Consider the following 23,309-nt stretch of genomic DNA (forward strand, 5'->3'; position numbering starts at 1 on the left):
AAGGAGAAAAGGAAAGATATAAGCATCTGAATGCAGAGTTCCAAAGAATAGCAAGAAGAGATAAGAAAGCCTTCTTCAGCGATCAATGCAAAGAAATAGAGGAAAAGAACAGAATGGGAGAGACTAGAGATCTCTTCAAGAAAATTAGAGATACCAAAGGAACATTTCATGCAAAGATGGGCTCAATAAAGGACAGAAATGGTATGGACCTAACAGAAGCAGAAGATATTAAGAAGAGGTGGCAAGAATACACAGAAGAACTGTACAAAAAAGATCTTCATGACAGAGATAATCATGATGGTATGATCACTCACCTAGAGCCAGACATTCTGGAATGTGAAGTCAAGTGGGCCTTAGGAAGCATCACTACAAACAAAGCTAGTGGAGGTGATGGAATTCCAGTTGAGCTGTTTCAAATCCTGGAAGATGATGCTGTGAAAGTGCTGCACTCAATATGCCCACAAATTTGGAAAACTCAGCAGGGCCACAGGACTGGAAAAGGTCATTTTTCATTCCAATCCCAAAGAAAGGCAATGCCAAAGAATGCTCAAACTACTGCACAATTGTACTCATCTCACATGCTAGTAAATTAATGTTCAAAATTCTCCAAGCCAGGCTTCAGCAATATGTGAACCGTGAACTTCCAGATGTTCAAGATGTTTTTAGAATAGGCAGAGGAACCAGAGATCAAATTGCCAATATCTGCTGGATCATGGAAAAAGCAAGAGAGTTCCAGAAAAACATCTATTTCTGCTTTATTGATTATGCCAAAGCCTTTGACTGTATGGACCACAATAAACTGTGCAAAATTCTGAAAGAGATGGGAATCCCAGACCACCTGACCTGCCTCTTGAGAAACCTATATGCAGGTCAGGAAGCAACAGTTAGAACAGGACATGGAACAACAGACTGGTTCCTAATAGGAAAAGGAGTACGTCAAGGCTGTATATTGTCACCCTGCTTATTTAACTTCTATGCAGAGTACATCATGAGAAATGCTGGGCTGGAAGAAGCAGAAGCTGGAATCAAGATTGCCGGGAGAAATATCAATAACCTCAGATATGCAGATGACACCACCCTTATGGCAGAAAGTGAAGAGGAACTAAAATGCCTCTTGATGAGAGTGAAAGAAGAGAGTGAAAAAGTTGGCTGAAAGCTCAACATTCAGAAAACGAAGATCATGGCATCTGGTCCCATCACTTCATGGGAAATAGATGGGAAAACAGTGGAAACAGTGTTAAACTTTATTTTTTTGAGCTCCAAAACCACTGCAGTTGGTGACTGCAGCCATGAAATTAAAAGACACTTACTCCTTGGAAGGAAAGTTATGACCAACCTAGATAGCATATTCAAAAGCAGAGACATTACTTTGCCAACTAAGGTCTGTCTAGTCAAGGCTATGGTTTTTCCTGTGGTCATGTATGGATGTGAGAGTTGGACTGTGAAGAAGGGCTGAGTGCTGAAGAATTGATGCTTTTGAACTGTGGTGTTGGAGAAGACTCTTGAGAGTCTCTGGACTGCAAGGAGATCCAACCAGTCCATTCTGAAGGAGATCAACCCTGGGATTTCTTTGGAGGGAATGATGCTGAAGCTGAAACTGCAGTACTTTGGCCACCTCATGCGAAGAGTTGACTCATTGGAAAAGACTCTGATGCTGGGAGGGATTGGGGGCAGTAGGAGAAGGGGATGACCGATGATGGGATGGCTGGATGGCATCACGGACTCGATGGACGTGAGTCTGCGTGAACTCCCGGAGTTGGTGATGGACAGGGATGCCTGGAGTGCTGTGATTCCTGGGGTCGCAAAGAGTCAGACACTACTGAGTGACTGAACTGAACTGAACTGATACTTTTTGATGGTGGCCATTCTGAACAGCGTGAGATGGAACTCATTATTTTTTTTTATTTGCATTTCTCTAATAATGAGTGATGTTGAGCATCTTTTCATGTGTTTATTAGCCATCTGTATGTCTTCTTTGGAGAAATGTCTGGTTCTTTTGCCCACTTTTTGATTGGGTGGTTCATTTTTCTGGTATTGAGCTGCATGAGCTGCTTGTATATTTTGGAGATTGACTGTCAGTTTTTTCGTGTGCTATTATTTTCTCCCATTCTGAAGGTTGCCTTTTCAACTTGCTTATAGTTTCCTTCATTTTGCAAAAGCTTTTGAGTTTAATTAGATCCCATTTGTTTATTTTCGTTTTTATTTCCATTACTCTGGGAGGTGGATCACAGAGGAGCTTGCTGTGGTTTATGTCAGAGTGTTCTGCCTATGTTTTCCTCTAAGAGTTTTATAGTTTCTGATCTTACATTTAGGTCTTTAATCCATTTTGAGTTTATTTTTGTGTATGATATTAGAAAGTGTTCTAGTTTCATTCTTTTATATGTGGTTGACCAGTTTTCTAGCACCTGTCATTTTGATTTTAGTCATTTTACTGGGTATAAACTAGTGTTTCATTGTGGTTTTGATTTACCTTGTCCTGATGGCTGATGTTGAGGATCTTTTCATGTGCTCGTTTGTAGAACATTTTTTTTAATATTCTTGATAAATTTCACCCATTTCCCCCCAGAAAATTGTATTAATATATAATGCCAACAGCAGTATATCAACTCACTGAAACTTCACCAGCTTCAATATTATAATTTTTAAAAATTGCATTCCTTTGATTTCTGATTTCACTTTATTTCTACTTCTTTGATTTATTCTGTGTGTGCACGTATTTCACAAGACTTAATTAGCCATTGGTCTAAGTGAACATGTTTCTTTAACTAAAAGAAAGGCTATCATAAAGCAAACTGACCTAAGCCAATTTGATCACACACAACTACTAGTTTATTTTTAATAGCTTTTAAATACATCATAATAGCTGCCCCAAAGCTTGCAGTTGATAGAAGATGACTGCTTTCCTACAACTTTGCTGCTTGTTTTTAATGAAAGCAGATCTCAGACCAAAATCTGCTACATAGAAAGACATTTATCTAACAAAATGTATTGGCAAGTTGGGTCAAATATTGTCTATACCCTATTTAGTAAGTTTCATGAAATCCAAGCTCTCTTTGTTTTAGGTGATCTAAATACCACTGGCACTGTGTCAGAAGCAGAATCTGGTAGCTCTGGTGGTGGGCATCAGGCAGCCAGACCCTTTAACCCAGTGGCAGGATTGGACAGCCTCAGAGTCTGTCCCTAAGACTACATCACCTTTGGAATTTGCTAGATTTTTACATGTTATTAATACAAGTGTTGAAGGGTCTCTAGAATATTGTTACCAATATACATATTTTGAATACTACTAGTTTCATAATTAGAGTCCATATCTAATATCCATTGTGCTGATTAACAAGCTACTAATTTCACCAGTGAAAGTCCATTTCTAACGCTGGTAAAAGACCCGCACTATTTTTGTTTTGTTTTGTAAATTAATTTATTTATTTTAATTGGAGGCTAATTACTTTACAGTATTTTAGGGGGTTTTGCCATACATTCACATGAATCAGCCATGAGCGTACATGTGTCCCCCATCCTGACCCTCCCTTCCACCTCCCTCCCCATCCCATCCCTCAGGGTCATCCCAGTGCACCAGTCCTGAGCGTCCTGTCTCAAGCATCGAACCTGGACTGGTGATCTGTTTCACATATGGTAATATACATGTTTCAGTGCTATTCCCTCAGTTCATCCCACCCGCACTATTGATGGTAGGTAAAGATCTCTAGAGGGGCTTCCCTGATGGCTCAGTGGTGAGGAATCCACCAGCCAGTGCAGGAGACACGGGTCCCTGAATCATTCCGGAAGATCCCCTGGAGAAGGAAATGGCCACCCACTCCAGTATACTTGCTGGGGAAATGTCATGGACAGAGGAGCTTGGCAGGCTACAGTCCATGGGCTCACAAAAGAGTCAGAAATAACTTAGCAACTAAACAACAACAGAGATCTCTGGAGCACTTTTGGTAACCACATTTGAGTATGGTTTTTTGATTATTCCTGAAGCGTAAATTCTTGAAAGGGCAACTGTCTCATAGCATTTTAAACCTAGTCTGCTCTACATGCACACATAGTTTCACACTATCTTTGCTAAAGAACTTAAGGCAAATTATAGTCCTTAAAAGAGCATGCATTGTCTCTCAGTGTTTGGTTTTCTTAAAGAAGACAATAACAGAAACTATTTATTAAGTGCCTACTCTGTGATATATGGTTTGTATTCACTATCTCATTTAATCTGCAGCAAACCTTTGGGTAATTATTATTACTGTCATTTTATGGACGGCTTCCCTGATAGCTCAGTTGCCAAAGAATCTGCCTGCAATGCAGGAGACCCCTGTTCGATTCCTAAGTCGGGAAGATCTGCTGGAGAAGGGGTCGGCTACCCACTCCAGTATTCTTGGGCTTCCCTTGTGGCTCAGATGGTGAAGAATCCACCTGCAATATGGGAGACCTGGGTTTGATCCCTGGGTTGGGAAGATCCCCTGAAGAAGGGAAAGGCTACCTATTCCAGTACTGTGGCCTGGAAAATTCCATGGACTATATAGTCCATGGGGTTGCAAAGAGTTGGATGCGACTTTCACTTCCACTTTTTATGGATGGGAAAACTGACTGTGAGAGATTTTAATAATGTGTCCAGGATCACCTGACTTGTGTGCATGCCCACATGGCATGTGGAGATTCTTGGTGGGTGGTCGTTGTTTTCTTATTGTGTCATCTTCACTTCAGAGACTCATAAACACACAGATTGTGCTATATCTGATGCATGTGTAGGGATGTTTAATAAATTTGAGATTCTGCATACTTAATACACTTGGAGGAGAGTGTGTTATTGAGTGAAACATTCTAAATTACATTGCCTTGTGGCATTTTAGCTTTTCATGAATACCTGAAACAAAGTTTGAGCTTTATGTCTGTAAGAAATATAGAAAACTAACAAGCTAAGAGTTATAAGAATTATTATTATTATTTTAATGATTACTTTGAATACATTAAACTCTGAAGTAGATAATATTTTCCTTTTATCCCATTTTTATGTTTTCACTGACAAATAACAGAACATTTTAAGGTTAAGGGTTTTAATGTATTTCTCCCCCACCCCAAGGATGAAAAGGAGCTGAGGATCAGTTCTCATGCTTTAAAAAAAGTTGTGCTTCAAGCCAGAATTTGCAAATACAGTAGTGTTCAGTTTCAGTGAGCAGAGAAGTGAGGTGTTCCAGAGTAAATTACCCTGCAGCCTACTTTAGAGGGTTTTTTCTATGTTTAGCAAAATTATGGCATATTCTGTTTAAAGAAGCTACGTTGTATTCCTTGTTGGAAAATTTCAAATAGAAAATGACTTTGTAGCATACTCCATGGTTTTTAACAGTGTATTTTGATTTTTAAAATATACCTGGCTGTTTATTTTTTTATTTTTCATCTTTTCTGTATTGGAGGTGGAAATGAAGCCATTTCTTTTTGTCATTTTCCATTATTTCCTTTTATTTCTCCCACATGCACCCTGGATAATATCCTGGCTAGATATGATTACAGGCTATTTTCCCTGGCAGATTCTGATTCCATTGCCAATCAACAGTGTTAAGGAGCATTGCCCCCACCCCCTTCATATTCTGCATACTCCGTTTAGAAATGAGAAAAAATCTCAAAGGTAAGCACTGCTGTATTACAAAAGCAGGCAGCAAAGTACCCCCTGGGAGGCCCCAGGTGGGAGTGAGAACATGTTAAGAGCGAGGGAAAGTAATGAACAATTTTGAAAAATGAGGTTATATAAGTTAGAGCTGCCCAGAGATGCTCTGAAGGTCTATTAGACACAATTCTTGAAAAGGGGTTTAAATGAACTAAAATGCAATAATGAAACTCTCTCACTGGAGAGAATTTAAAATGATTCCTCAATAGAATTAACTGACACCATCAAAAGGCCAAAACATGCTTTGTCTGTCTGAAAAATGTGTTTGGTGTTTTGGAAGACTTACTTGTCTGTAGCGTATACTGAGTGACTGGGAAATCAATACCTTTTCTTTAAAGGTGCCACCCAGGGTTTAATAACATTCTGTAATTGTACACCCCATAGCATCTGAGAAGTCTTAACTCCATCTTCAGTGCTTGGTGATTTGGTTAATTTCATTTCCAAAAACATATCTGTTTTTTTTTTTTTTCTGTCTCTTAAAGAAAAAGTGTTTCTGAGTAATTTTACAGATCCTTTCATACTGGCTCAATTTTGTCACAATTTTCCAGTGGTTTTTTTTTGTTTGTTTGTTTAATATAATTGAAGTTTCTTTTAGGTATTTTGTATACATTTCTACTTACAAATACAGGATGAGTCTTCAAAATAAGCCTTGAAATATTCTCCCCCATCATGAAGTCAGAGAATCACAACCCTTGAGGAACCTTTAAGTGTCCATTGCTCCTTTTCAATGTTTAACTAAATGTATTTTAAAGTCTCAATTTAGTAGTTTGACATGATACCCTCATACGTTGGGTAATCATGGAACATGATGGAGGGTTTGCAGTTCCTATTCTCTTAACCTGTGAGACAGGGTGACAGGATTTATTGTCTTCTTAAGCCTGAAGGCAAATTCATTTTGCTGTAGATCCAAAATGCCAGTTGTTTTAAGATTTGATCCCAATGTTTATGACTTATTACCATGGATGTTTCCATTGTTTTACAAATTAAGGACCCATCCAGTTATGAACAAGAAGACTGTACAAATCATGGCAAACTTATGGTCTATGCATGAATTTCTTAAGTAAAAGAAAACTGGAAACTAAACTACTTATTTCTTTCTTGCCTTCAGATTGTTGCCAGGGGGAAAATTATGCACAGATCATTGGGTTAAACAAGGATTATTTTTCCCCCTGCCATACACAAAGCAATAAGTCATTCTCCTTCTTGAAATTACGTCTTCTCTAGGATCAGTATGTAAAACACAGTTCCATTTGTGCTGGAAGTACAAGGTCACAGCCATTCACTTGGAAGATGATCCTTCACAGATATTCCCAGAAAAATACTTTGGAGAAATACTCTCTGCCCTTCATGGTTCAATGATATAAAATGTTTGTACTGCACTTGTTATGGGCTCTAAAGGCAGAGAGCTTATCCAACAGACAGACCTGTGTGTCTGGTGCTATATTTAGAAAGATAGTCATCGACTGGAAGATGGTAGAATACATGCCAGGTATATAGTTTGTTACATTTACTATCTTAGAAAGCATCAGTCATTATAATAATATCAGAATTTATATTTACAGAAACTTTAATCTTCACCCATGTATTAACTCATATGATTCTGTCAGTATTCTTGTGAGATAAATAAGGTTACTGTGAAACTTTTTATTATAGTTGAGGTAACTGAAGCTTGTCTTGTCTAGTAAGAAGTTAATAGTGGAGTTGGGAGGTCAGTGTTCTTTCCTCACCTTTTGCCTGGCTTGTCATTTTTTTGTAAACAGCAAATTGAGTATTCCTACTACTAAGAAAGGGCTTCCCTCATAGCTCAGTCGGTAAAGAATCTGCCTGCAGTGCAGGAAACCTGAGTTCAATTCCTGGGTTGGGAAGATCCCCTGGAGAAGGAAATGGCAAACCACTCCAGTGTTCTTGCCTAGAGAATCCCATGGATAGAGGAGCCTGGCAGGCTATAGTCTGTGGGGTTGCAAGAGTCGGACACAACTTAGACACTAAACCGCCATCACCACTACTAAGAAAGAGGAGAACTCAAAGCAAAGAGTACAAATGGGTTAACTGTAGCAGTGGTGCCATTTCATATGCCAGAATATACCACTTACCAATCAGTAGGAAAGGGAAAATCATAACAGTGAAATCAGTTTTTCACGTAAGATGTGCAATGAGCTTGTTAAAAAGATAAAGGTGACATAAGAATCTTCCCTGGTACATTCTTACTGGAAAATAGTTAAGAACCATCTGCTCTGAGTGTATGAAAATCACAGAAAGTAAAGATACCTCAGAAATTGTTTTTGTTTGAACTCTTATTTTACAACTTAAAAAAGAAAACGTGAGAAATTTGAAATGATTTGCCCAGATCACACAATTGAAAACAGTAGAGCTGGGAGCTGACTCTGTCTTGAAACTCCAGTGTTCCTGGGCCTTACTCTGTACCTTGCAAATGTTCAGCTGCCTATGGGCAGAGGGTCAGACAACAGTGGTGTTCGCATTCAACTCTGGTTCTTTGGTCAGCAGCATCCCATGGTGTAGCCCCATTTTTATAGGTAGGAAAATCCTGGTTGACAAGTGTCTGGAGCAACAATTAGCAAGTCAGTGGAGGTGGCTCAGTGGTAAAGAATTTGCCTGCCAATGCTGGAGACGCAGGAGATGTGGGTTCTATTCCAGGGTCAGGAAAATCCCCTGAAGGAGGGCATGGCAACCCACTCCAGTATTCTTGCCTGGAGATTTCCATGGACAGAGGATCCTGGTGGGATACAGTCTCAAAAAGTTGGACATGACTGAGTGGCTGAGCATGCAGGCATGCACAAATGTATACACAGTATGTCTCCCAAGTACTTCCGTGCCTGTCTTCTCACAGATGTTGGAGCCTACAGTGTTTCTGCTTGCACAATAAAAAGAGTTTGTGAAGAATCTGTATTTCAGCCACAGAGGCTGAGAATGAAAAGAAGGAACTAAGAAAAGAAATCTCTATTCTGTAGTCAATATTGAAGTAAATTACATATTGTCATGTTCTATGAGTCACTCTTGCTGAAATTATGTTAAAATGTTCAGGGGAGATTCTAGGTTGGCATATTTCTGATGTTTTTAAGCTGATATTTGGATAAATCAAGGTTGGATCATGTCAAACCGAGAATTCTTGAAAAACTGTTATGGGAATCATAGCTTGCTTGCCTCAAAAAGTTTGAAATAGAGCTACAACTATTTAATTGTCTACTGGTGATTGTTGATTTTTGATGGTTAGCACGATGTATTTAAGAATAAAATGAACCATTGGAATAAAGTGGGTTTCCCTGATGACTCAGCAGGTAAAGAATCCTGTAGTGTAAGAGATGCAGGTTAGACCCCTGGGTGAGGAAGATCTCCTAGAGGAGGAAATGGCAACCCACTCCAGGATTCTTGCCTGAACAGTCCCATGGACAGAGGGACCTGGTGGGCTACAGTCCAAAGGGTTACAGAAATACAACATGACTGAGCATGCAGAGATGCTGACAAGATGATTGGAATCAAGCTCTATACGAATGTACTCTTAAGAACCATGCGAAGTAAAAATTTTGGTAGAAATAGGTTAAGAGTAAGTAGGAGGCAGATTTTTATTGAAGAGGCAAATAGTATGAATGATAGGAATATTTTAGTAATTCCTCTTTATCAACTGTCTATACAGAGCATTTCAATTCAGGTGTTTTTGATGCAGGCATTTTGACAGAATTATAGCCAGCAGACACCCTGGCATCTAGTTCTACCTTAATCCCCTTCCCAATTCTGGGAAATTTTTACTTTCCACTTTATTAATTTATTCGTTGTTTGGAAGCTTTTAAGCTTCAGGTTTATATTGCTTTTATTTCTGGTTTGAATCCCATTTGGTCGTGTATTAGAGTTTTGTTATATTGCTGGATTCAGTTGACACTTGGTAAATGAGATTGAGCTCTAACTTTTTCTCTACTAGTTTTATTGAGATAATGTTAGGCATATTATTTTGGAATTAAGAAAAAAGCAGTAAATATTGTTTAGTCTACTATAATTGAAAAGCCTCCAAAGGGTATCAGATACTCCCCCTAAAGCATTTCTATAGATGAGTTTTATTATAAGTGTAAATATGTTATTTAGAGAAGAGTTAGAAATTTAATTAAGGTCTCATACAATCTGAAGCTGAGAATAAGAGATTTCATTATGGTCCAAGTATCCTCCCTTCCCCGTGGCCCCCAGTATATACCAAATTAAAAAAGAAACACAGGATACTTACAGGGAGAAGATAACACTTTTGCTTTAGATAGATGTCTTGCAGCATTTTAAAACTCAAGCCTTCATAAGCATTTACAAGAAAGTTTGTTTTATAGAAACATTAACCGATATGTCCATTTCCAAATAAAAACCTGTATTTTGAACATTTTTTCAAACTATTCCCCCAGGAACTTATAACTGAAACTTTCTGCTGCAAATTTTTTAATTATTTTTTATTTTTTATTTATTTTTTTTTTACAGAGAACAAGAAATCTTTATTATCTTGAATGCTGGTGCATAACCAAAAGCAAGCTTAATTAGAGGAGGAGACAGAGGGAAACTTCAGATAGTGAGGTGGATTTCTGGGTAGAAAACCCTTTAAAACTTTCAAGGGTTGTTCATAGTGTCTTTTTTTAGATGTAGGGCTTTCCTTTTACTGGACAATGTTCATTTAACAGTTCTTACATTATGAAGTTCAACCAGAGTCTTTTGCCTGTAAAGTTAAATGAAAAAAAGAGAGCAAGTGAAACAGAAAATTCTCTAGTATATACAGATGTTTCAAGAGTTTGTGTTCTTTGTACCTTCATGTACATTTTACAGTCTAAATTTGAAACTTTATTAAGGACGTCTTAAGTTTTGACTTTAAAGTATGTTCAAGGCAATGAATTTTCTTGAATTAAAGATTACAGTAGCTTCAAAAATGATCAAGATATATGTACAAACAAAATCTCAGTTGTTCTTGGAAACACATTTTAATAGCACACAAGACACATACTTCTTTTGGGTCTAGATTATCCTTTGAGATACTGAAGAATACTTGGTAGATTTATTTTACACTAAAAATTTAGCCTTAACCACAGCTTGGATAGATCACAAAATTGAATCTTTAAAGTTTTCTCAATATGCTTTCAGTCCAAATAACTCAAAGACATCTTATGTCCTAAAATGGATACATCAGTTACTTTTTCTCATATAATTATCATCAGTGGGCTCTGGTACTGGCAGTCTGTCTTGGTCATAATTTATTCTTGCAAAGCCATTCCTTACAGTGAAACATGAAAAGATTATCTTCCTCAATGCAAGGAAATTACTCTGAATAAACAACAAAGTCAAAGCCATAAGTGTCTCTGGACATTCTTGAAAACAGGTTTCAACAGTACTAAGATACTCTTCTTTAACAATTTTCTTTCTTTTTCATAACTGTGCAGTCACTACCTTATTCTACTCAGCAAAAAAAAAAAAATTTTTTTTTGGGGGGGGAAGATTAAGTTTTTCATTGGCACAGAACTATTTGGAATGAACCCAAAAGACAGTGGAATGTTGGGTCTCTCCTCAAGCAGCTTCCTCCTCTCTTAACAGCATTTAACTACTCTCTGTCAATGATCTCATCACAGCCGAGTTCTTCGGTCAGACGATTGACAACCATAAGTGAAAAAAGCTCTTCGATAAAAGCCAATTGATCAAACGGGGTCTTCTCATAATGCATCTGAAACCCGCCATCAAGAGCTGCTTCTCTGGCTCTGGAGGTTCTCAGAAACATCTTGTTGGCTTCTTCAAGGGCCGCTGAAACTCTGTAGCCCGCACCACTGAGCGGCTCCTCTTCAGGATAGTCATAGTCGTCCTCCCAGTCATCGAATTCCTCGCCCTCGTCCTCGCTCTCGAAATCAGGGCCCGCGATCTGGCCTGGCTGCTCCCCACGGCTGGGCCGGCTAGCGAGGCCTCGGGGCCCCTGTGGCTCCTCCATTGGCTGGGTCGCCTCCTCCTCCATTGGGCCTTCCTCCTCCAGTTGTGGCGGGGCCCCGGCGCGGGAGGGGTTCGGGGATAGCTCCCGGCTCCCGCCGCCTACCTCCATATGCGGAAGGTCACTCTCACCAGGAATCACATCCATCTGCAGATCGTTGCTCTCCTCATAGAGCTCGGACAGCTCGTTCATTTCAGACATAGTGCAAGCAGCGCAACCTCCCCACAATTCGTTCGTTTTCCACAAGCTCGGATATCTGCAAATTTTTTAAATAAAAAGAACAAATTCTGTTATTGATCAACATCATTATTTAAAAGGCAAACGTAAATTGAATGTCACAATTGTGACACTAAAGGTGGAATTCAATGTCTGAGATGCAGAAAATTCAAGATACAAGTGAATTCTTGTTGTCGAAGCAGTTATTTGACTGGAAGAATTGATGTTTCCTTCTGAGGTGTGTGCATGAGTTCTAACCATATGTAGCTTGTGCAAGTGAAACCGAGTCGGCATGGAAGACTTTCTGCCTTCCATTTCTTGTAGGCAAGACTCCAGCCATTATAACCTTCCATGAGTTCCAAGGGGTGATTGGAACAGTTGCTTATCAATGGAGGAGCAGTCAAGAAATCACTTGAGGCAAGATTAAAGGGACCAGAGAAGTTCATCAAGGTTAGGGGACCTGAGATGAGACTAAGGGAGCGCAAGCCTTGCTCACACCCCAGTCTTGCCAGAGATCTCAACTTTGACCCACTGTTATAAAAACTTTCATCAAGTTCACTGGAGTTGAGAGACATAGTTTTTGAGGCAGAAGCTGAGTCAGTGTGTCTCCCTTTACCTGGCAAAACAAATAAAGCTATCCTTTTCTGCTTCACCCCAATTCGGCACCAGTGTACAGACAGGCTGAGCTTTCACTAACACTGGGTTAAGGCTACTCCCATCCCCACCTATTTCTTTGGTGCTAGGGTGAGGTTTACCAGACAAAGAATGTCAGGTTTTGCCTATGGTTAATACGTGCATGTATGCTTAGTTGCTTCCGTTGTGTCTGACTCTTTGCGACCCTATGGACTGAAGCCTGCCAGGCTCCTCTGTCCATGAGAGTCTCCAGGCAAGAATATCAGAGTGGGTGAACATGCTCTCCTCCAGGGGATCTTCCTGACCCAGGATTGAACCCGAGTCTCCTGCGTCTTCTGCATTGCAGGTGAATTCTTGACTTCTGAGCCACTGGGGAAGTCCATTATTTAATACATATATGTATCAAATATGTATACTATATATATTATTTGATACAAATATATACTATGTATATTTTAAAGCTGAAAGTGTAGCAGTGGATGTTTTGTTGTCATTATCGTCACTACGTTGTGTCTGACTCTTTGTGACCCCATGGACTTTAGTCTGCCAAGTTTCTTTGTCCATGGGATTTCGCAGGTGAGAATACTGGAGTGGGGTGCCATTTCCTTCTCCAGGGAATCTTCCCATCCTAGGGATCAAGTCCACAACTCCTGCATTGGCAGACGGATTCTTTACCACTGAGCCACCAGCGAGACCCAGTGTATGTTTTAGGTTGAATCAAAATTCCCTCTCTCCATCCTCCTACCCTCCCTCTTTTCTCCATTTCATTCCTTAAAGGATTTGAGATAACTGATGGGAAATATTGTGATATGTATAAAAGTCTCATGGCCAGAGTGAGGCGACAAGCTGGGAATTCTCAAAGGTTTTTGTTTTGAATGTAGATTTTGGGAAATATAAGAATCTCTAGCTGCTAGGATGTGATGGTGATCTGGGTACATTTGGTCTTCATCAGAATGTGTCATTGATCCACCCTGTCTCTCTGGCATGGGGGGAAGGCTGGAGGATTCCAGTGGACTCCTGGTATTTAGATAGGTGCTCCCAAGTCTCAGGTCAGAGGAATTTGGACCAGGGGCAGTGACTCACTGAGAATTCACAGAACAAATAACACTATTCAGGGAGCTAGAACAGTTTGTGACCTGCCAACTAGGAACACTGCTGTCTCTCAAAGTGGAGAAATGCATCAGCTATAATGAAGAATCTTGCCAATGTACAAGTATAACTGTTAAGATTCTGGCCCCAGTGGATCAGTTTGTGGATTCATTTCCCCACTGTGTAAACGGCATACCTGCCCCCCCGCCCCCGCAAGTTTGTGCGTAAAGAAATTCACAGAAAGAATATCCTCTGTTTTACAGAGGAAATGCGTATTCATTTCTTTTTTTATTTAGGGCTTGCCTCAAGGTGTGTTAGGAAGATTTGAGCCTGGGTAGAATATTCCTCTGAACCTCATTCATTCTGTTATGTGACTAATAGCTTTTCTTTTTTTCTTTTTTTTGCTTTGCTCATTGTCTATATTTTTGTAAACATCTGAAAAATGTTTACATTTTTAAAAAATCCTTTTATTTTTTAAATATAAATTTATTTATTTTAATTGGAAGTTAATTACTTTACAATATTGTATTGTTTTTGCCATATATCAACATGAATCTCCACAGGTATATGCGTGTTCCCCATCCTGAACCCCCCTCCCTTCTCCCTCCCCATACCATCCCTCTGGGTCGTCTCACTGCACCAGCCCCAAGCATCCAGTATCATGCATCAAACCGGGACTGGCGATTCGTTTCTTATATGATATTATACATGTTTCAATGCCATTCTCCCAAATCATCCCACCCTCTCCCTCTCCCACAGAGTCTAAAAGACTATTCTATACATCTGTGTCTCTTTTGCTGTCTCGCATACAGGGTTATCCTTACCATCTTTCTAAATTCCATATATATGCTTTACTATACTGTATTGGTGTTTTTCTTTCTGGCTTACTTCACTCTGTATAATAGGCTCCAGTTTCATCCACCTTGTTAGAACTGATTCAAATTTATTATTTTTAATCATTGTGTATATGTACCACAGTTTTCTTATCCATTCATCTGCTGATGGACATCTAGGTTGCTTCCATGTCCTGGCTATTATAAACAGTGCTGCAATGAACATTGGGGTACACGTTTCTCTTTCAATTCTGGTTTCCTCAGTGTGTATGCCCAGCAGTGGGATTTCTGGGTCATACGGTAGTTCTATTTTCAGTATTTTAAGGAATCTTCACACTATTCTCCAAAGTGGCTGTACTAGTTTGCATTCCCACCAACAGTGTAAGAGGGTTCCCTTTTCTCCATACCCTCTCCAGCATTTATTGCTTGTAGACTTTTGGATCACAGCCATTCTGACTGGTGTGAAATGGTACCTCATTGTGGTTTTGATTTGCATTTCTCTGATAATGAGTTATGTTGAGCATCTTTTCATCTGTTTGATAGCCATCCGTATGTCTTCTTTGGAGAAATGTCTATTTATTTCTTTGGCCCATTTTTTGATTGGGTCATTTATTTTTCTGGAATTGAGCTGTAGGAGTTGCTTGTATATTTTTGAGATTAGTTGTTTGTCAGTTGCTTCATTGCTAATATTTTCTCCCATTCTGAAGGCTGTCTTTTCACCTTGCTTATAGTTTCCTTTGTTGTGCAGAAGCTTTCAAGTTTAATTAGGTCCCATTTGTTTATTTTTGCTTTTATTTCCATTATTCTGGGAGGTGGGTCATAGAGGATCTTGCTGTCATTGATGTCAGAGAGTTTTGCCTATATTCTCCTCTAGGAGTTTTATAGTTTCTGGTCTTACATTGAGATCTTTAATCCATTTTGAGTTTATTTTTGTGTGTGATGTTAGGAAGTGATCTAGTTTCATTCTTTCACAAGTGGTTGACCAGTTTTCCCAGCACCACTTGTTAAAGAGATTTTCTTTAATCCATTGTATATTCTTGCCACCTTTGTCAAAGATAAGGTGTCCATAGGGGTGTGGATTTATCTCTGGGCTTTCTATTTTGTTCCATTGATCTATATATCTGTCTTTGTGCCAGTACCATACTGTCTTGATGACTGTGGCTTTGTAGTAGAGCCTGAAGTCAGGCAGGTTGATTCCTCCAGTTCCATTCTTCTTTCTCAAGATTGCTTTGGCTATTTGAGGGTTTTTTTTTGTATTTCCATACAAATTGTGAAATTATTTGTTCTAGCTCTGTGAAAAATACCATTGATAGCTTGATAGGGATTGCATTGAATCTATAGATTGCTTTGGGTAGTATACTCATTTTCACTATATTGATTCTTTTGATCCATGAACATGGTATATATTTCCATCTATTTGTGTCCTTTTTTTATTTCTTTCACCAGTGTTTTATAGTTTTCTATATATAGTTTCTTTAGGTAGATATATTCCTAAGTATTTTCTTCTTTTCGTTGCAATGGTGAATGGAATTGTTTCCTTAATTTCTCTTTCTATTTTCTCATTAGTAGTGTATTGGAATGCAAGGGATTTCTGTGTGTTGATTTTCTATCCTGCAACTTTACTATATTCGTTGATTAGCTCTAGTAATTTTCTGGTGGAGTCTTTAGGGTTTTCTATGTAGAGGATCATGTCATCTGCAAACAGTGAGAGTTTTACTTCTTCTTTTCCAATAATTTCCTTTTATTTCTTTTTCTGCTCTGATTGCTGTGTCCAAAACTTCCAAAACTATGTTGAATAGTAGTGGTGAAAGTGAGCACCCTTGTCTTGCTCCGGACTTTAGGGAAAATGTTTTCAATTTTTTACCATTGAGGATAATGTTTGCTGTGGGTTTGTCATATATAGCTTTTATTATGTTGAGGTATGTTCCTTCTATTCCTGCTTTCTGGAGAGTTTTTATCATAAATGGATGTTGAATTTTCTCAAAGGCTTTCTCTGCATCTATTGAGGTAATCATATGGCTTTTACTTTTCAATTTGTTAATGTGGTGTATTATATTGATTGATTTGTGGATATTGAAGAATCCTTGCATCCCGGGGATAAAGCCCACTTGGTCATGATATATGATCTTTTTAATGTGTTGTTGGATTCTGATTGCTAGAATTTTGTTAAGGATTTTTGCATCTATGTTTATCAGTGATATTGGCCTGTAGTTTTCTTTTTTTGTGGCATCTTTGTCAGGTTTTGGTATTAGGGTGATGGTGGCCTCATAGAATGAGTTTGGAAGTTTACCTTCCTCTTCAATTTTCTGGAAGAGTTTGACTAGGGTAGGTGTTAGCTTTTCTCTAAATTTTTGGTAGAATTCAGCTATGAAGCTCTCTGGACCTGGGATTTTGTTTGCTGGAAGATTTCTGATTACAGTTTCAATTTCCATGCTTGTGATGGGTCTGTTAAGATATTCTATTTCTTCCTGGTTCAGTTTTGGAAAGTTGTACTTTTCTAAGAACTTGTCCATTTCTTCCACGTTGTCCATTTTATTGGCATATAATTGCTGAGAGTAGTCTCTTATGATCCTTTGTATTTCTATATTGTCTGTTGTGATCTCTCCATTTTCATTTCTAATTTTATTGATTTGATTTTTCTCCCTTTGTTTCTTGATGAGTCTGGCTAATGGTTCGTTAATTTTATTTATCCTTTCAAAGAACCAGCTTTTGGCTTTGTTGATTTTTGCTATTGTCTCTTTTGTTTATTTTGCATATATTTCTGCCCTAATTTTTAAGATTTCTTTCCTTCTACTAACCCTGGGGTTCTTCATTTCTTCCTTTTCTAGTTGCTTTAGGTGTAGAGTTAGGTTATTTATTTGACTTTTTTATTGTTTCTTGAGGTATGCCTGTATTGCTATGAACTTTCCCCTTAGCACTGCTTTTACAGTGTCCCACAGGTTTTGGGTTGTTGTGTTTTCATTTTCATCCATTTCTATGCATATTTTGATTTCTTTTTTGATTTCTTCTGTGATTTGTTGGTTATTCAGCAGCGTGTTGTTCAGCCTCCATATGTTGGAATTTTTAATAGTTTTTCCCCTGTAATTGGGATCTAATCTTACTGCACTGTGGTCAGAAAAGATGCTTGGAATGGTTTCAGTTTTTTGAATTTACGAAGGCTAGATTTATGGCCCAGGATGTGATTTATCTTGGAGAAGGTTCCATGTGCACTTGAGAAAAAGGTGAAATTCATTGTTTTGGGGCGAAATGTCCTATAGATATCAATTAGGTCTAACTGGTCTGTTGTATCATTTAAAGTTTGTGTTTTCTTGTTAATTTTCTGTTTAGTTGATCTGTCCATAGGTGTGAGTGGGGTATTAAAGTCTCCCACTATTATTGTGTTATTGTTAATTTCCCCTTTCATACTTGTTAGCATTTGTCTTACATATTGCGGTGCTCCTATGTTGGGTGCGTATATATTTATAATTGTTATATCTTCTTCTTGGCTTGATCCTTGATCATTATGTAGTGTCCTTCTTTGTCTCTTTTCACTGCCTTTGTTTTAAAGTCTGTTTTATCTGATATGAGTATTGCTACTCCTGCTTTCTTTTGGTCTATATTTGCATGGAATATCTTTTTCCAGCCCTTCACTTTCAGTCTGTATGTGTCCCCTGTTTTGAGGTGGGTCTCTTGTAGAAAACATATATAGGGGTCTTGTTTTTGTATCCATTCAGCCAGTCTTTGTCTTTTGGTTGGGGCATTCAACCCATTTACGTTTAAGGTAATTACTGATAAGTATGATCCCGTTACCATTTACTTTATTGTTTTGGGTTCGGGTTTATACACCCTTTTCGTGTTTCCTGTCTAGAGAACATCCTTTAGCATTTGTTGGAGAGCTGGTTTGGTGGTGCTGAATTCTCTCAGCTTTTGCTTGTCTATAAAGCTTTTGATTTCTCCATATTTGAATGAGATCCTTGCTGGGTACAGTAATCTGGGCTGTAGGTTATTTTCTTTCATCACTATAAGTATGTCTTGCCATTCCCTCCTGGCCTGAAGAGTTTCTATTGAAAGATCAGCTGTTATCCTTATGGGAATCCCATTGTGTGTTATTTGTTGTTTTTCCCTTGCTGCTTTTAATATTTGTTCTTTGTGTTTGATCTTTGTTAACTTGATTAATATGTGTCTTGGGGTGTTTGACCTTGGGTTTATCCTGTTTGGGACTCTCTGGGTTTCTTGGACTTGGGTGATTATTTCCTTCCCCATTTTAGGGAAGTTTTCAACTATTATCTCCTCAAGTATTTTCTCATGGTCTTTCTTTTAGTCTTCTTATTCTGGGACTCCTATGATTCAAATATTGGGGCATTTAACACTGTACTGGAGGTCTCTGAGATTGTCCTCATTTCTTTTAATTTGTTTTTCTTTTTTCCTCTCTGATTCATTTATTTCTACCATTCTATCTTCTACTTCACTAATCAATCCTATCTTCTGCCTCCGTTATTCTATTTGTTGCCTCCAGAGTGTTTCTGATCTCATTTATTGCATTATTCATTATGTATTGGCTCTTTTTTATTTCTTCTAGGTCCTTGTTAAACCTTTCTTGCATCTTCTCAATCCTGGTCTCCAGGCTATTTATCTGTGATTCCATTTTGATTTTAAGATTTTGGATCATTTTCACTATCATTATTCAGAATTCTTTATCAGGTAGATTCCCTATCTCTTCCTCTTTTGTTTGGTTTGGTGGGCATTTATCCCGATCCTTTACCTGCTGGGTATTCCTCTGTCTCTTCATCTTGTTTATATTGCTGAGTTTGGGGTGGCCTTTCTGTATTCTGGCAGTTTGTGGAGTTCTCTTTATTGTGGAGTTTCCTCGCTGTGGGTGGGGTTGTACTGGTGGCTTGCCAAGGTTTCTTGGTTAGGGAAGCTTGTGTCGGTGTTCTGGTATGTGGAGCTGGATTTCTTCTCTCTGGAGTGCAATGAAGTGTCCAGTAATGAGTTATGAGATGTCAATGGTTTTGGAGTAACTTTGGGCAGCCTGTATATTGGAGCTCAGGGCTGTGTTCCTGTGTTGCTGGAGAATTTGTGTGGTATGTCTTGCTCTGGAACTTGTTGGCCCTTGGGTGGTGCTTGGTTTCAGTGTAGGTATGGAGGCATTTGATAAGCTTCTGTCAATTAATGTTCCCTGGAGTCAGGAGTTCTCTGGTGTTCTCAGGATTTGGACTTAAGCCTCCTGCTTCTGGTTTTCAGTCTTATTTTTACAGTAGTCTCAAGACTTCTCCTTCTATATAACACCGTTGATAAAACATCTAGGTTAAAGATGAAAAGTTTCTCCACAGTGAGGGACACCCAGGGAGATTCACAGAGCTACATGGAGAAGAGAAGAGGGAGGGGGGGAGTTAGAGGTGACCTGAATGAGATGAGGTGAAATCAGTAGAGGAGAGAGCAAGCTAGCCAGTAATCACTTCCTTATGTGCACTCCACAACTGGACTGCTCAGAGATGTTCACAGAATTATACAGAGAAGAGAAGAAGGAGGAAGGAGACAGAGGTGGCCAGGAGGATAAAAGGGGAAATCAAAAAGAGAGAGACAGATCCAGCCAGTAATCAGTTCCCTAAGTGTTCTCCACTGTCTGGAACATAGAGATTCTCAGAGTTGGTTAGAGAAGAGAGGGGGTAGGGAGGAGACACAGGCGACCTGGTGGAGAAAAAGGAGAGTCCAAAGGGGGAGAGAGCAGTCAAGCCAGTAATCTCGCTCCCAAGTAAAAATGGGTACTGAAGATTGGGTTCTTAAAGGTATTAAATTGATAACAAATACCAAAAAGCAAAAATTAAAAATCTAGAGTAGAGTTTGGAATTTCAAAAATACAATATTAAAGAAAAGAAGGGGAAAAAAAGAAAGAAAAAAAAGTCACAAAAATTATTAAATATATATATATATATGAAGTTTGCTTTTAGAAAATAGGGTCTTTTTTTTTTGCAAAGTAATAGTAGGTTATAAAAGTGAAAATTAGGCCTCGGGAACAGCGTCGCGATGTGGTTTGAGGTTCTCCCCGGGATCGCCGTCATGGGCGTGTGCTTGTTCATCCCGAGAATGGCCACCGCGCGCATCCACAGGTTCAGTAACGGGGGCAAGGAAAAAAGGGTTGCCCGTTATTCATATCAGTGGTATTTGATGGAAAGAGATAGGCTCGTCTCTGGAGTAAACCGTTACTATGTGTCAAAGGGTTTGGAGAACATTGATTAAGGAAACGTTTTCCTGGTTGATGAAGAACAACTCAGTCGTGCTCTTCTATCCCTGCTAGTAGATTATGCAGCATATTGTGTAGCATGCATTGTATTTTGTAGTGTGTAATAAAAATAAAAAATAAAAAAAAATTTTTAAAAAGTGAAAATTAAAGGAGTAATAGAGGACTTAAAAATTTAAAAAAAATAAAAAAAGAATGATCATAAAAATAGTAAAAATATATCTAGGACTTCCTCTGGGGTTGTGGGCATTGTGGGGTCAGTTCATTTTTGGATAGTTCCTTGGTCCGGCTTATATTTCTCAAGATCTATAGGCCCCTTCCTATGAAGTTGGTACTAACGACAGGGTTTTAATCTATTGCACCTGTCACTTCCAAGCCGGTTCCCTCTGTTTTAGTTTCTTCTGTTTGCTGGTCTTTTCAGTGTCTGACTTCTGCCCTGACACAAAGGGGGCAGTGGTGGACACTTTTTTAGGCTCACTTGTTCAGTCACGCTGTGGAGAGGGAGGGATGCTGCAAACAAATAACACTGGCGTGCGCTCACAGTGTCTCAGCAACACTGGGCCTGCCCGAGTTCACGGCGCGTGTACCCTCCCTGCCCACACTGCTCAGGCTCTAGGTTGCTCTTCTGGGAACTGTCCAAGGCTGGCCCTGGGCTGCAAGCACCTCCCAGGTCTAAGCCGCTCAGGTTCAGGCACTGGGGTAGTCCTCAGAGGCGCAGACTCGGTTGGACCTGCACTTTGTGCCCTTCCCAGGTCCAAGCAGCTCAGGTGATGAGGTGTTTGGCAAGCTCGGTCGCTGTGACTTATCGCCTCCCACGTCCCTACCACTCGGTTTTCTGGGTGTACAACTTGCGCACCTTCTCAGGTGGATGTTGACTGTCCAGAACCCCAAGAAATCTTAGTTAGCAAAGAAGCCTGCTTGCAGTTTGGTAGATAATGTCTCTCTGGGGCTGCGATTGCCCCCTTCCAGCTCTGGCTGCCTGTCACTGGAGGGGGATGGTCTGCAGCCGGCTAGTTCTGTTCAGTCCTTTGTTCTGTACGCGGGCCTGGTGGTGTCTTGGGGCTTTTCACGTGGTAGCTCTCCCACAGTCTGGTTTGCTAGCCCAAGTTAGTTCGCTCAGATTGCCCTCAGGGCATTCAGGCCAGATCCTTACTCTAAGCAATGCAGCCCGTGCCTCCCTGCCCAGCCCCCGCTTGCTAGTGGCGGGTGCAGGCGTCTGCAGTGCTTCTCCGCTGGGGGAGTTACTGTTGGGCTCGTAATCTGTGGGTTTTAATTATTTATTTATTTTTCCTCCCAGTTATGTTGTCCTCTGTGGTTCCAAGGCTCGCCACAGACTCGGCAGTGAGAGTGTTTCCTGGTGTTTGGAAACTTCTCTCTTTTTAAGACTCCCTTCCCGGGATGGAGCTCTGTCCCTACCTCTTTTGTCTCTTTTCTTGTCTTTTATATTTTTTCCTATCTCCTTTCAAAGACAATGGGCTGCTTTTCTGGGTGCCTGATGTCCTCTGCCGGCATTCAGAAGTTGTTTTGTGGAATTTACTCAGCGTTTAAATGTTCTTTTGATGAATTTGTAGGGAGGAAAGTGGTCTCCCCATCCTATTCCTCTGCCATCTTAGGCTGCTCCTTCCTCCCTTAGATCCAGGAGCCATAGCTGGACACATATCCTCCAGACAAGACAAAACAAAAAGGGCGACTAATAGCTTTTACTTATAACCACATAAAAAAATGATACTGCTTTAGAAAAGAGCATTCCATGTCTCTTTGGTTGTTCAGACAATCGGGCATGTCTGACTCTTTGAGAACCCCATGGACTGCAGCACACCAGTCTTCCCTGTCCTCCACCATCTCCCAGAGTTTGCTCAAACTCATGTCCATTGAGTTGAAGACACCATCCAACAATTTCATCTTCTGTCATCCCCTTTTCCTCCTGCTTTCAGTCTTTCCCAGCATCAGGGACTTTTCCAATGAGTCAGCTCTTTGCATCAGGTGGCCAAAGTATTGGACCTTCAGCTTCAGCATCAGCCCTTTCAATGAATATTCAGGGTTGATTTCCTTTAGGATTAACTGGTTTGATCTCCTTGCTGTCCCTTGGACTCTCAAGATCTTCTCTAGCACCACAGTTTGAAAGCATCAGTTCTTTGGTGCTCAGCCTTCTTTATGGTCCAACTCTCACATCCATACATGACTACTAGAAAAACCATACCTTTGACTATTCAGACCTTGTTGGCAAAGTGATATCTCTGCTTTTTAATACACTGTCTAGGTTGGTCATAGCTTTTCTTCTAAGGAGCAGTGTATTTTAATTTCTTGGCTATAGTCACCATCCACAGTGACGTTGGAGCCCAAGAAAATAAAGTCTGTCATTGTTTCCATTATTTACCCTTCTATTTGCCATAGTGTGATGGGACTGGATGCCATGATCAAAAAATGTTAATTTTTTGAATGTTGAGTTTTAAGCTAACTTTTTCACTTTCCTCTTTCATCTTCATCAAGAGGCTCTTTAGCTCTTCTTCTCTTTCTGCTATTATGGTGGTGTCATCTGCATATCTGAGTTTATTGATATTTCTCGCAGAAGTCTTGATTCCAGATTGTGATGAATCCAGCCTGGTATTTCTCACTATGTACTCTGCATAGAAGTTAAATTAGCAGGGTGACAATATACAGCTTTGACGTACTCCTTTCCCAGTTTTGAACCAATGCCTTGCTCCATGT

General features: G+C 39.6%; 2 protein-coding genes and 1 pseudogene across 2 annotated transcripts in view; 2 read left to right on the top strand and 1 right to left on the bottom strand.

Moving 5' to 3' along the window:
• The window catches only part of PDE11A (phosphodiesterase 11A), a 429,146-nt gene that overhangs the window by 71,525 nt on the left and 334,312 nt on the right, over positions 1-23,309 (top strand). The window lies entirely within an intron of this gene.
• On the bottom strand, positions 10,104-11,857 carry LOC138434661 (EP300-interacting inhibitor of differentiation 1-like). The gene has a single exon (XM_069579446.1). It carries the CDS (start codon positions 11,808-11,810, stop codon positions 11,235-11,237), a length of 576 nt encoding a protein of 191 aa, XP_069435547.1. The 5' UTR covers positions 11,811-11,857; the 3' UTR covers positions 10,104-11,234.
• Positions 20,369-20,716, top strand: LOC138931493 (NADH dehydrogenase [ubiquinone] 1 alpha subcomplex subunit 1 pseudogene; annotated as a pseudogene).

This window comes from Ovis canadensis, chromosome 2 (genome assembly GCF_042477335.2).
Source record: "Ovis canadensis isolate MfBH-ARS-UI-01 breed Bighorn chromosome 2, ARS-UI_OviCan_v2, whole genome shotgun sequence".
NCBI lineage: Eukaryota > Metazoa > Chordata > Mammalia > Artiodactyla > Bovidae > Ovis > Ovis canadensis.

Excerpts from the sequence above, each read along its gene's own strand:
- LOC138434661 (XM_069579446.1), bottom strand. The coding sequence starts at position 11,810 with ATGTCTGAAATGAACGAGCTGTCCGAGCTCTATGAGGAGAGCAACGAT.